Consider the following 13,635-nt stretch of genomic DNA (forward strand, 5'->3'; position numbering starts at 1 on the left):
CTGACCATCATGTCCTTAAGGTTCGTCCATGTAGCAGGTGTCAGAATTTCCTTCATTTTTACGGTCGAATAACATTCCACTGCCTGTGTAGGCCGCATCTTCTCTATCCACCCACCCACTGACGGGCCCTCGGGGTGCTCCCGCCCCTTGGCTTTTCTGCGCAACGCTGCTGTAAATGCGGGTGTGCACATCGAACTCCTCGTTGAACTCCTGCTTTTGAGTCTTTGGGATACAGACCCAGAAGTGGAATTGCTGGATCCAGATGGTCACTTCATTTTTAATTTTGTGAGGGAACATCATACTGTTTTCCGTGCAGCTGTGCCATTTCCCATTCCCACCAATGGCGCACAAGGGGGTCCCGATCCTCCACGCCCTCGCCAGCCCTTGCTTTATTTCCTTAATGATGGCCATCCAGATCGGCACGAGGGGATGTCTCACTGTGGTTTCGACTTCCGTTTCCCAGATGACGAGCGGTGCCGGGCATCTTCGTTTGTTGGTTGGACACTTGCACGTCATCTTCGGAGAAAGATGTGCAGTCCTTTGCCTATTTGAGGAATGGGGTTATTCTTACTATTTTTGGTGTTGAGCTGTAGGAGTTCTTTATACATTCTGAATTCTAACCCCCTGTGGGAGACATGGTTTACAGATCTTTTCTCCCATCCTGCAGCGGGCTTTTCCACTCTGTAGTTCCCTTTGATGTGTGGTGTTCTTGTTTGACAAGGTCCCGTTTGTCTGGTTTTGCTTTTGTTGCCTTTGCTTCCAATGTCAAACCTAAGAAATCATTACCAAGTCCAATGTCATGAAGCTTTCCCTCTATGTTTTTTTCCTAGAGGTATTTTTTAAACATCTTCTGATGGGGTTTTAATCCACTTGCATTAGTTTTTGTATATGGTGTTAGGTCAGGGTCCAACTCATCCTCTGGTAGTAACATATTTATAGTGAGGAATTCCTGTCATCTCTTTGTGACTATTTTCTCTTCTATTAAAAAAGAAAAGGTAGGTTAAGGTGCTTTCTAGTCACCAAAAGCGACTACAAAGAACATTAAAAGACAAGCCAGAGACTGGGAGCTTTTTTTGCAACACAGATTAACTGACAACGGATTAGTATCCAGGATGTTTTTATAGATCGGTACAAAGGACCTGTAGAAAAATGGGCAAGACACATAAAAAGGTATTTCACAGAAGGGGAAGCATGAATGGCCAATGAATATATAAAAAAATAATCAAGTCCTGACCAGTGCAACTCAGTTGGGCACCATCTGCAAAGGAAAAGGTCACCAGTTTGACTCCCAGTCAGGGCACGTGTCTGGTTGCCTGTTCGGTCCCTGGCTGAGGTGCGGGAGAGAAGCAACTGACTGATGTTTCTTTTCCTCTCTTTCTTCCTCCCTTCCCCTCTCTCTACAAATAAATAAATAAATAAAATTTAAAAAATATTGCCCTGGCTGGTGTAGCTCGGTGGATTGAGAACGGACCTGTGAAGCAAAGGGTCACCAGTTCGATTCCCAGTCAGGGCACATGCCTGGGTTGCAGGCCAGGTCCCCAGTAGGGGACACACGAGAGGCAACCACACATTGATGTTTCTCTCCCACTCTTTCTCCTTCCCTTTCCCTCTCTCTAAAAATAAATAAATAAAATATTTTTTAAAATTTTAAAAATATTTTAAAAATATTTTTTAAAATATTTTAAAATATTTTTTAAATTTTTAAAAATATTTAAAAAAATAAAAAACCTCATGAGTCCCAAGAAAAGTACAAAGCAGCGTCACAATAAGGTATTATTTTACACCCATCGAATAGGCAAAAAGTAAGAAATCTCTAATGGGGATGCTTACCTGTAGCTGAGAGGATAGTAAGTTGACACAACCTTGCAAAATTGAGTGCACACAGAGCGCACAAGCCAGCAATTTCACTTGTAGAGACTCTTCAATGATTCAGATGCGTAGGAGGCTATGCCCAGAACAGTTACCTTTTACAGGGTGGAGCAAAAGTTGGTTCACAGGGGAAAACAATGGAAAAAAATACTTCTAGGAAACAAAAGTTGGTTCACAGGGGAAAAAAAGTCGTTCACATGGAAAACAATACGATAATGAATAAGTACCAACACAAGAATAAACTCTGTGTTTCACATACTCACAACTGCAAACCTCCTCGTGCCTCACCCTGTATAATGGTAAAAACAGACTGGAAACTACCCAAATGTCCAGTGATAAGAGAAAGCTTATAGAAATTGTGCCTTGTGGTCACCTTAGAGCATCCTCCAGCAGTAAAAATGAACTGAAATAGCATTGCTGAAAGTCAAGACGTAAAACCCAGTAAAAGAAATACAAAAGCAGCCCTGGCTGGTGGGGCTCAGTGGGTTGAGTGGCAGCCTGTGAACCAAAGGGTCACTGGTTCGATTCCCAGTCAGGGCACAGGCCTGGGTTGCAGGCCAGGTTCCCCAGTAGGGGGAGCACGAGAGGCAGCCACACACTGACGTTTCTCTCCCCCTTTCTCCCTCTCTTTCCTTCTCTCTAAAAACAAATAAATAAAATCTTAAGAAATACAAAAGCAAATCAAAATAATATATTCAATTAGCTGTATAGAGCAAGGGGCTAATAAACACAAAATCTAGGCTGAGGAACTCAGCAGAAGGAACAGAGCATTGCCGATGTTGCAGAGCTTAGAGGAGTGGAAATTCACGGGGTTTCGTGTTATTCTAACACTTCATAATTTAAAGATGTGTCGCATATACTCTTTAACATGTATTGAATACGACACGAGAAAGAGGTTTCCTAAACAGCCTGTGCCCTTTCAGCTCTAAGCTACTACAGAGCAGCTACTAGCCTAGGCAGCTCTGATAAGAAACTGTTTCTGTTACTCTGTCACCTGCTTATTTGGGGAGAATTTGGAAGGAGCAGGCATGTCCCTGCCCCTGAGGCCTCCAGAACAAAGTCTGGGCACACCACCCAGAGTGGAGGCTGGAGGCTGGGAGAGGCCCGCAGAATGCTCCCTGGACAGGAGGCAGCTGGGCGGGTGAACTGTGGATGGTCTGGGGAAATTCACTGGCCCACACCTTCCTGCGCCTTAACCCAAGTCAGGCGGGGAGAAAGTGGGCCAACAAGCAGGCATCGACCACCCGTGACATTTCTAGAAGGAAACAGAAATGGTAGCCCTAAGTAAAGGGGTCCCACGGAGAATACCATCAAGCAGTGCCCCCAAAATCAGTTCTCTTGCTTTGGCTCCCAGAGTTAAGGTGTATCTTTGGGGCTTGAAGATGTCACTTCTCTCCTGAGAGATTTGCTCGGCAACGTGAGTCCCCCAAGGTGTCTTGCCATGCCGCGTGGGTGACATCCAGGAGGTGGGGGAGCTGGAGCTGTAATTAAACAAAGCGAGACGTTCATCTCCCTGTAACTCGGGGGCACACTGTTCTCTTGGCAGATACACACACAATAACCGGAGGCACATTTTTTTCCCTGTGCTTTCTTTGTTTCCTCTGCAGGGGCAGAAACGCCTTTTAAAATCTCACTCATCTATGAAAATAGCAGTCTTTCCATACAAGGTGAAGTTTTCCATTTTTATTGATGTCTTTCAAAAATGCTTTAAACACTGGAAACTTGATTTTCCCTGTTGGTCATACATGAACAGGGTGTCTCATGTTCTATGATGTGTGCTTCCAAAAAACCTTCGAAATAACCCAGAAATTCAGCCAGTAGCATCCTCTGGAATGTTTGTTGCTCAAGGCCTGAAAAAAATGCTTCAGACGTCATTCAGTTATTAGGGAAAAAATCCTATTACTTAATATTTATCTGGAATCTTGGATAAAGCAGGGAGTGAGCATGAAGTGTGCTAAATTAGAAAATGACAGCGTGTTTTAAAAAGGTTTTAAAATGTTTTCCTCCTCAACCTAAGAGAGCCATAGCCAAGTGCCGAGTCCTCAAGTTCCCATTAAGATAAGGCCGCCCTCCCCTCCCGTGCCCCTGGCACGGCTGGCTCTGAGCTGGTTTCTGTCTCCGGCCTTTCTTTGAACATCAAAACGCATTCTCGCCACCCTGTTCCTTCACTGAATTGTACCACTCTTCTCTCACCTGCCTCACTGGTGGAGCTGGAATCTGTACTCCTTAGCTAGTCATTTGTTTTTCTTCATTGAAACTAAAGATGCTGTCCTCAGGGAGCAATTTTAGTTGCAAAGAGGGAGCCACGCAAATCACGTGGGAGTCAAATAAACTTCTTTCTCACGGGTGACGCGGGAGAGCAGAGAATGCCAGGAAGATCTATGACTCTGGCCTTTTGTTTTGTTTTAACTGACCAGAGATGGGAGAGGGTTACGAGGATTATCTGGTTCTGTGTTCCCTTTACGGCTCCTTTTTCAGAAAAGTTAGCAGCACCCAGGCACTATTTTGGGAGCTGCGCTGACACTTGTTAATAACTTCGTCTGTAAAGCCACGCTCATCTGAAGCTCATTTAGACACAGAATTAGCCGGTATGTGCCAGATGGGAAATCGAGTTACTGCTATCAGAGAGAGAGAATGTTAGAAATTTTTAAGGCAAATCCAAGAGGCCTTTTTCCATCAGATGCAAGTATTGGGAGAAAGGCTTAATTTTCAAGTGAAAAGCAAATACTCTTTCCCTCCTTGGTTCACCAGCAGCTGGCCCCAGGGCCCGCACGGCCTGACAGCACCCACGCCCACACAAGAAAGCCTTTCCAATAAGCCAGACTTGGGAAATTTATGTAGGGAAGAGTCTGCTGCTCCGTTTTGCTTTCAAAAAATGACTGTCCCCTAAATGCAACAGATTATTGGAATCTGAAACAGGAAAAAGGCATTGGCAGACAATCTGGTGACATACGAATAAAGCCATTGGCTTAGTGACCATGTTGGACACTTGGGTCATGACTAAGATGTTAGGGAAGGCTGGGGGAGGGGCACACGGGAACACTCTACTATCTTTACAACTATTCTAGAAATCTAAAATTACGTCCACATAAAAAGTTTAATGCAATGATATCCCTTTTAGTTGACATGACTTGGCTCTCTGAAAACCAGGCAGACCGAGGCCTCTGGCTTCGGGAGGGGGCCTCATGGGCACCTTGCTTCAGACCACATCACAGGCAACAGGGAGACGCTTGTGTCCCAGAGAAGGGCTGCTCAGCGCATGAGCTGTGTTGGTTACACCATGTCTCCTTCGATTAGCTAGGCGGAAATGCAGAGGCCTAGAAAATGAACAGAATGAGCTCCAAAAGGGTTATAATACAGGGCTAATACAGGGTTAATCCGCCTGTATTAATGCCCTGTTCACAGTAAGTGACTGTATGTTTTCTCAGACTGGCCTGTGACTCACTGTACGTTTTAATTACTACACACCAAGGATGGGAGATTTCTTGCTCGTCCAGAATGGCAGTGTCAGGACTTAGCAACAGAATTCCACGTTTTAGACACTTTTCTTTAGACTCAGGGCATTTAATTGTCTTCTGAAAGTTGTTTCTACGTGTATTCAATACTAAAATGTTTGGTTCACCTACACTAGGTAGGGGTGGTTGAAATTAAGGTTCTTGGAGTTAAGTGTCTGTTCCACAGTTTCTTCAACAAGTTAACACAGAGATACCCACTTTCAGAAACGCACGTGGCCTCTGCCGTCATTTTCTTTGGCCAAGACAAGTGTAAAAGTGCCTTTTCACTTAAGGAACTGTTCCAAGCAGAAGGATGAGAAGCTCCCCTGGGAGTTCGGGAAGCATGATGGAACAGAAGAGAACAAACAGACCCAGAGCAGGACTGAGTGAACTTGAATTTCTGTGTAAACCTGAGTGAGTCACTCTGTACTTCCCAGTACTGCAGAAACTTCTCAGGTCCAGGGTTGACCTTCTGAGAGGTCAACCAGAAGCTCAGAAATCTCTTAGGCAGAAGGTGAAATGCTTATTTAAAATAAGAAACAAATTACTTCTGCTATAGAAACAGTAAGGAAATTCAACACCAAATCATGTGGGTAGACTTTTCAACAAACGGTGCCGGAATGGTGGAGCGGCTGTTTTCTGGGATGGGACGGTTTTGAGCAGAAAATGAAGATCTGATTTACTTGTGAACGAGACAACTCTGGCTGCTACGGTGAGACAAGTCTGAGGCCAGGCTGAGGGAGACTGCTGGGGGACAGGAGGGGGGTGACAGACCACCCAGGACAGGAGTGGGGTGGGGAGAAGGCGGGGCCAGGTTCTGCAAAAGACCTAGAGGCAGACACACAAGATAACTGAGTAATGGCAGGAGGGTGAGGACATGCAGGGTTTTGTCCTGAGAAATAGGGAAGGAAGGAGTTGTCAGACAACATGAGGAAGACCACGAGACACACTGTGAGGGCAAGATTAGGAGCTCGGTTTAGCCACGTTGGGTCGGACGTGGGAGTGGACATGTCAAGCAGGGGTTAGTCTGGAGTTAGAGACAGCTCAGCTGGGGACAGAATTTGGAGTCATCACCAAGTAGTTGGTATTCAAAGCCCGACCTTGGACCGGACCAGTAGGGAAGGAGAACGGCTATAAGAGATCTCTGGACTGAGCCTGCAGAGGTCCAGAGGTCAGAGGTCAGGAGGAACTGACCCAGGAGACCAAGACTAGCTCAACTCCCCTCTGCAGCCTAATGGTTCCAGAGTTGCCCCGATATAGAGCTTTTAAGGGGAAAGACACACATTTCCTCCCCCTTAATTTTAAGAGTGATTTAGTATTTGAGGCAATTTGTTGACTCATTTTGAAAGATTTGCCTCTTTGAAGGGATCAAATAGCAACCCAAAAGACCGATTTGAAGACAGCTATGGGGAGAAGTGGTAGCAACTGATGGGCTCAAAGGTAAATCCGCCATTGGAAACGGGTTTCAAAAGCTACTTGTCATAAAATCTGTTCAAAATTTAAAACAGGGAATGCACCCAGCCCCTGTGTACCCACCTATTCCTGGTAGGTGGCCCGAGCACTCGGCTTTCGTTTCTGTTTTTATTAAGAGAAGAAAATGGCAGCGGCCCTAGGGTTAAATACAAAGCTCTCTGTGAAAATAAGGAGCCCAGTAATTAACCAACATGCGTTTTCACTGCGAGTTCTCTCTGGAGGCCCCACTTCAGTGCTGTGGTCGCCAGGGAAGTCCCTTGTCTGTGAGACACAGCATGTTCTCAGTGTCACTCCTATTCATGAATATTGTGCAAGCAACTGAGCGGTCGCTAAAACACGGATTGACGGGGGTACGTTTGTCAAAGACGACCAAACACAAAGCTTTCTGATGCCTCTGCCTGCTGGTCGGCAGCCGTCGAGTTACAGAAACGGTGCTTGTGCAAAACGGACCGCACAGTGGGCTGTTTATGTAGCGCCAGAATCAAATGGTAGAAACATCGATTCCGTCTCAGGCAGTTTGAAAGCATTTCTGACGTTCTAAGTTGGCACTGAGACATGGACACAGTCTGAACACCCAAGTCCCTCTCCGGTTTCCAGCGACAAAGGCAATTTCCCGCAGTGCAGTGGCGTAAAGACGACTGTCCTTCAGACCGTCCAGTGGCCCCGGGGAATGCGGTCCCTACTCAGCTGGAGGCTTCCTCCTGGGTCTCTGGGGAAAGAGTTTTGTGCTCGTTTGAACACATTCTCAGCAAATGGTCAGGAGTCCTCTATGTAAATATGTTGCAAAATGGACTGAAGGAAAAAAAAACCATAACCAAGGCCTCCTGTGCACTTATTTGCCGTGTTAAACTTCTCAAACGGGGCCCTTCGGCCCTGGCTGGTGTGGCTCCCCACGCAAGGCATGCACCTGGGTGGCAGGTGAGAGCCCCCCAGTAGGGGGCGCGTGAGAGGTACCGGGCAGATGTATCTCTCACACATTGATGTTTCTCTCCCTCTTTCCTATCTTCAAAAAAAAATTTTTTTAAAGAAAAACAAACAACACGGCTCTTTGTAACCAGCAAACTAAAGTCTCAATTTTGAGGGAATAAGGGCTGGTTAACGCCCTTTAATAACTACTTTGCAATCCACCTGCCTGGCAGCTTTTTCTGGGGAGGGAATGGAGGGCTGAGGGAGCTACAACGATCAAAAGCGAGCTCCCTTGAAAAGCATTTCCCCTCGAGGCTGACTGCAAAGTTCCGTGAGGAGCAAAGCAGCGCCTCCTTCTTAGTAAAAGCCATGGTTTTCGGCTGCCTTTCCCTTCCTTATTCTTGTGACTGTGGAAGTTGGGGCAACTCCCCACGGGCAAGTGGCAGGAGATATTGACAAGACCAGCATCATCGGGGCGCTGTCCTCCGTGCAACCAGGAAGACGAGGCGACTCAGCTCAAGAGAAGATTTTGTAAACAGACTAAGATGGCCTCATCTGTCCTTCGGAGCTGGCGACACTGGACATCTAAGGCTGTCCAAACCCAGCTCAAGGAGTTCCACTTCTATTGCAATTGTATGTATTAACCATCTTTATTTATAAAGGACATTGATGTCTCTGCCTTGTGGCTTCCTGGGTGACACAGGCCTGGGCTGTGGGTCAGGAAGGTGGGATAGTTCTGGAAGAACTACGGGGCCAGGGGGCACCCTCCCAAGCAGACGACACCACTGCCAAGACGGCTGCAGGACAAAAGCCATGAGAAGAGGTATGACTCTGGCCCATCACAGGGTTCCCCAGGCTCTTAACAGGGACAGAGGGAGGAGCCTACAGGGAGCAATTCTATACTCTTCCGGCCCTCAGTTCTCCAGGTCAGGGAACTTCCTCTTCTTGTAGTTCTGAACGAGGCTGGAGGCTGTGATCTGGGAAGCCTGCCCCTTCTCCCAGCACTGGAAGTCGTTCAGTCCTCTCTGCCCCGTTTGAAACAAGCCCCTCTCCATCTCGTCCAGCTTGGCTACCAGCACCGAAGTGTCTTCGTTGTAAGCATTCTGGGAGGAGTCCATGATGCGGCGGAAGCGTCCAATGAATGTCTAAAGAAGAGGGGAGTAAGAGAAATCAGATTCACTATTATCCCCAAACATCTGAATGGCACGAAAGGGAAGAATCTGCTCTCGGGAGGCAGGGGGAAGGAGGCCTGCGTAAGCTCTTCCATATCGCCGAGCCTCTAGTTCCTTGCCTGTGAAATGGGTCATTGTGGAAACCCAACGAAGTAACGTGAGTAGAGCACCTAGCCGGCAAGAGCAAGCTCCTTAGAAAGCGTTACCCATTATTGTCATTAGCAACAAAGGCCGTCATACTACACTGTGGTCCCTTGCAGACAGGTTTCAACCAGAAAAACTCCCGATTTAACTGAATGCAGTTTCTGCTATTTTCAGTCTGAGAGCAGTACGAAAACTCATACAAGCTAGGGGGATCAGTCCAGGGCTCTGAGCCCAAGCCACAGCCCCTGCTTCAGTTCGGCAACCATCCCATGGCAAACTCACCCCACACGTGAGCAACTCCCGTCCCCAGCACTTCAAAGCAGTGAGGGAGGAAGACAACACTAACTCCCCCCAAAAGGGCAGTGTTCCAGTTCAAGGACGTGTCCTGGCGACATTGGAAGGCGAACGATTTCTGCCCAGAAGGGATTCATAAGCTTGAACTGTCTACAGTCTGTGTGTTGACTTCTGTCTCTGAGTGGATAGCAGTAGTTTCCCATGTAGCTACCACGTTAAAAACAGCACCAGTGTATGTTAGGCCAGGCAACCTTTAAGCCTCCTGGAGGGTGTCGGCACAGCCCAGGGAGCTAACATTTTAACAGTTTTGATAAAGCTACTGATGAGGAAGTAAAACAGAAGGCAGAAAGGTTTCGTCTCATTTTAACAGGATAAAAAATAACTACGAGCCTGGCTGGTATAGCTCAGTGGATTGAGCACAGGCCTGCACACTGGAGAGTTTCGGGTTTGATTCCCCGGTCGGGGCATGTGCCTGGGTTGCAGCCCCAGAACCCAGTGGGGGCCATGTGGGGGGCAGCCACACATTGATGTTTCTCTCCCTCTCTTTCTCCCTCCCTCCCCCTCTCTAGAAATAAATTTTAAAAAATAACTATGAAAGTTAGACTAAGTTTATATCATAAAGGATAGTAACATAGTGACAAGTGACTGTGTAAAAAGTCACCATTGATTACGTGGCTCTACCCGATCACACGGGGACTCTGTAATTGGGGCACTATTATTACAGCCTTTTACAGGTGAAGAACTGATACCCAGAGAGGTCAAGCAGCTGGGCCAAGTCACACAGCCAGCACACAGCAGAGCCAGGTCCTAGCCCCAGAGCAAGGGAAGGGCACAATGACCGACTGCTGCAGGTATTTCCAACAGGACCCCTCGGACCAGGCCCGGGGCTCAGCCCCGATTGTATATTTAAGCGCATGACACCTGCCATCACCATCACCCCTCACATTTCCAGGATTTTCTGCTGGTCCTAACTCTTAGCAAGCAAATGTAAAAAGCAGTAGAGAAGTCCTATTTAAATATACATATAATGGGCAAATAGAATCTAACTGTCGGCTGACCTGAAATCATAAGTAATACATTAATTGTGTATGTTCTAAACTTCGTCTGGTGGCAGCCACAGCCGGCCCCTGACACACGGGCAGTACCACAGTTTTCACATCACCCGAACTTGCCTGCAGGAGAGACTGGGAAATGTCTGCGTTCTCCGGGCTGTCGAAATGCAACAGCTGGGAGCCAAAGCCGTAGAAGTGGGGCCCCATTTTGTGCAGGTCCACCACGTTGGCATCTGCGCTGAACACAGTCCTCCACCCCTCCTGGTAGATCTTGGGAAGCTCCACGGAGAGGATCCGCCGCTTGTTGTCGAAAAGCCCTTTGGCCAACCACAAGGGGAGATCCAGCTTCGAGCCCTGCATCAGACAAGAACGAAGATTTTAAGAATGACAGCCAAGTAAATGTGTGTGCGACAAAAGGAAATACACGTTGCATGCATAATATAATGACCTGTCCTCTTGGGGACGCACTTGTGTGTGAAGTCATACAGACCTAGGTTTGATTTTATGTCGTGATGGAATGGAGAAAATGGTTTTATACAATCAAAGCAGAGAGAGCAAAAATGTGGCATAGAGGCATAACTGTCCTATTCCAGATATTTCAGAGGTACAATGAACATCTCTACTCTCTTTGAATAGTCAGTATCTAGTCCACACATACACTTACGAGTGGCTACCACTGCTAAGCCCCACCCTGGGCGCTGGGGGATGTAAAGAAAAGTGGGATCAGCCCACACTCAGGCTACAGCCCCTCCCTCCCAATACACTCCACAGCGTTAGGATGACGGAAGAGAGAAATGTTTTGCTCCCTTTTTAAAGCCTTATCAGTTCTCATAACTCTTTAAACATGAGGAGATGGCCATAGCAGACCAGAAACTAAGAGAAATACAAAAAAAAAAAAAAGAAAAAGAAAAAGAAAAAAGCCCTGGCTGGTATAGCTCAGTGGATTGAGTGCAGACTGCAAACCAAAGGGTCGCTGGTTGGATTCCCAGTCTGGGCACATGCCTGGGTTGCAGGCCAGGTCCCCAGTAGGGGGCATGTGAGAGGCAACCACACACTGATATTTCTTTCCCTTTCTTTCTCCCCTCCCTTCCCTTCTCTCGAAAAATAAATAAAATCTTTTTTTTCTTAAGGCAAACAACTGGGTAGAAGGAGTCAATGAAAAGGTTCCACAAAACTGTCATGCTCAATAAAAACAAGTTAAGTCTGACAAACTGTCACAGCCAAGAGGAGCCTAAGCAGACAAGATGACTCAATGCCATGTGGTACGCTTGCATGGGACCCTGGAACATCAAAGAACTTGAGGTCAAAGTGAGGGAAATCTGAATAAAGTGTGGGCAGCTTGCCTCTGTTTACCCATGTGTCTGACAGAATTAATTCTTATTTACTACAATGGAAAGTCAATATGTAATGTCCACATTTTCAACAAATCAAGATAAGACCATTATTTAAAAATATGGAGGCGGCCCGGGCTGGTGTAGCTCAGTGGATTGAGCATGGGCCTGTGAACCAAAGGATCGCGGTTTGATTCCCAGTCAGGGCACATGCCTGGGTTGCGGGCCAGTTCCCAGCAGGGGACGCATGAAGAGGCAACCATACATGGATATTTCTCTCCTTTTCCCCTTCCCTTCCCCTCTAAAGATAAATTTAAAAAAATATGGAGGTGAATCTTGAAGAAAATACTAGAAAAAGTAGACCACGCGGAGCCAGAAAGGAAAAGACCTAGGGAAGAACAAGGCAGAGCCAGTTATTTTCTATCCTTTAGTACTATCTGACTTTTTAACTTCGTGTATGTGTCACGTTGATAAAAACCAAACAAAAACACCTTCTAAACAAAACTGAAGTTAAACAGGAAATCAAAACTAACCACTGCAGGCCATGTTCCTGGGGCATATTTGTATGTGAAATCCTATAGCCCCCAGTTCGAATCCCTGAGACTCTGCCCAAGCTTTCCTGGGCTTCAGTTTCCTTGTATGTGACAACACCTAGTTACAGGGTTGTTGAAGAATTAGAGGGGTAATTAAAGGAAAAGTACACCCTCCCCACTCCATCCACGTTGGCGCCAAAGCTCTCTGTCAGTGGTTGCTGATACCGTCCTCATTATGCGGGGATGAATCTAACAATTTGTGGGTCCCAGACTGATTACATGCTCTTACCGAACCCAACGCTATTGTTTTAAGGCAAACGTGATCAGAACCCTGATCTTGAAGTGTTCGGGTAGGAGCCAATTCTAAGGCGTGGTGGTGGGGAGAACACTGCTGGATGTGTACAGTTGCAAAAACAGTCAGTATCAACCTAGGTTAAATTTAGTTTCCGTACAGGTGGTCCAGGCTAGGTGGGGAGACCACTGCAGTGCGCCGGGACTCGAGGACACTCTCGTTAGCGGGTACCACACTGCCCGTCTCCCGCCTCCCTCTGAAACTACAAATCCCAGAAGACAGCGCGCCGGGGAGGCGGTGCCCCAAGGTCGCCACGCCCACCGGGAACTATAGGCTTTACATGTAGGGTCGAGCCAAAGGGCTAACCTGTGGGATCGCGTTGTCTGTGTCTGCCCCTCCGCTCCGCTCGGGGAAGAAAGCGCCGAGGCGTGGAATGGGGATCTCTGTGCGCACCGGGAGCTTCTCGTGGGACATCAGGATGTCGTCCAAGGAAAGAAAGTTCTCCTCAGATCTCAGCGCCCCCGACTCCACCCTAAAATAAGCCTCGGACATTGCGGCGGCTTGAGCTTCTCTGCTTCCAGTCGCGTGATTCAGGAGACCTCAGGGAGTCAGAGATGCAAAAGCAGGAGGAAGGAGAGGTAGGTCGGAATTGCCGGGGTTGAATGGGTCGCTGCAAACGCGAATCTGAATTGAAACTCTTTTCCCGCGCCTGGGGCGGGCCAGACTGGAATAATCGATCCAGGCGTGTCAGCCTAGGCAGAAGCAATCGATAAAGGATTTCTTTCAGTGCGACCCGAGACGGGGAACTGGGCAGCTGTAAGTGGGTCGGCCCTCTGGAAGTTTTCTTTTCTCAGCGTGTAGCCCAGTTTAGAAAGAAGCTGTAAAAGCCTATTAAAGCTTCAGGATGCGCCTGCACTAGATTGTGTTTATGTGGTCCTTTAAACTTTTGAATGAAATGTAAAACACTTTACAGGTTTGGGGGCTTAAACGAAGGCGTCGTTGAGTCCTCCATTCCAGGCCTGATCCAGGCAGACCTATTTACCAGTTTTGTCACTATGCATCTCTGTTCATCTTG

At 47.3% G+C, this 13,635-nt stretch overlaps 1 protein-coding gene across 1 annotated transcript; it reads right to left on the minus strand.

The window, feature by feature from the left end:
* Window positions 1-8,376: 8,376 nt before the first annotated feature.
* GINS3 (GINS complex subunit 3) lies at window positions 8,377-13,254 on the minus strand. The gene is made up of 3 exons (XM_037041611.1): window positions 12,927-13,254; window positions 10,525-10,758; window positions 8,377-8,887 (listed from the first exon to the last, which is right to left on the minus strand). The coding sequence occupies exons 1-3, from the start codon at window positions 13,110-13,112 to the stop codon at window positions 8,657-8,659; spliced, it is 651 nt and encodes a 216-aa protein (XP_036897506.1). The 5' UTR covers window positions 13,113-13,254; the 3' UTR covers window positions 8,377-8,656.
* Window positions 13,255-13,635: the final 381 nt, after the last annotated feature.

This window comes from Sturnira hondurensis, unplaced genomic scaffold (assembly GCF_014824575.4).
Source record: "Sturnira hondurensis isolate 20B ecotype Veracruz unplaced genomic scaffold, ASM1482457v3 Scaffold0003090, whole genome shotgun sequence".
Taxonomy (NCBI): Eukaryota; Metazoa; Chordata; class Mammalia; order Chiroptera; family Phyllostomidae; genus Sturnira; species Sturnira hondurensis.

Coding starts and splice junctions, on each gene's coding strand:
- GINS3 (XM_037041611.1), bottom strand. CDS start 13,112: ATGTCCGAGGCTTATTTTAGGGTGGAGTCGGGGGCGCTGAGATCTGAG. Junction 10,759..12,926: donor CAGACAACGCGATCCCACAG/GTTAGCCCTTTG, acceptor TGTCTGATGCAG/GGCTCGAAGCTGGATCTCCC. Junction 8,888..10,524: donor TTTCCCAGTCTCTCCTGCAG/GCAAGTTCGGGT, acceptor CCTCTTCTTTAG/ACATTCATTGGACGCTTCCG.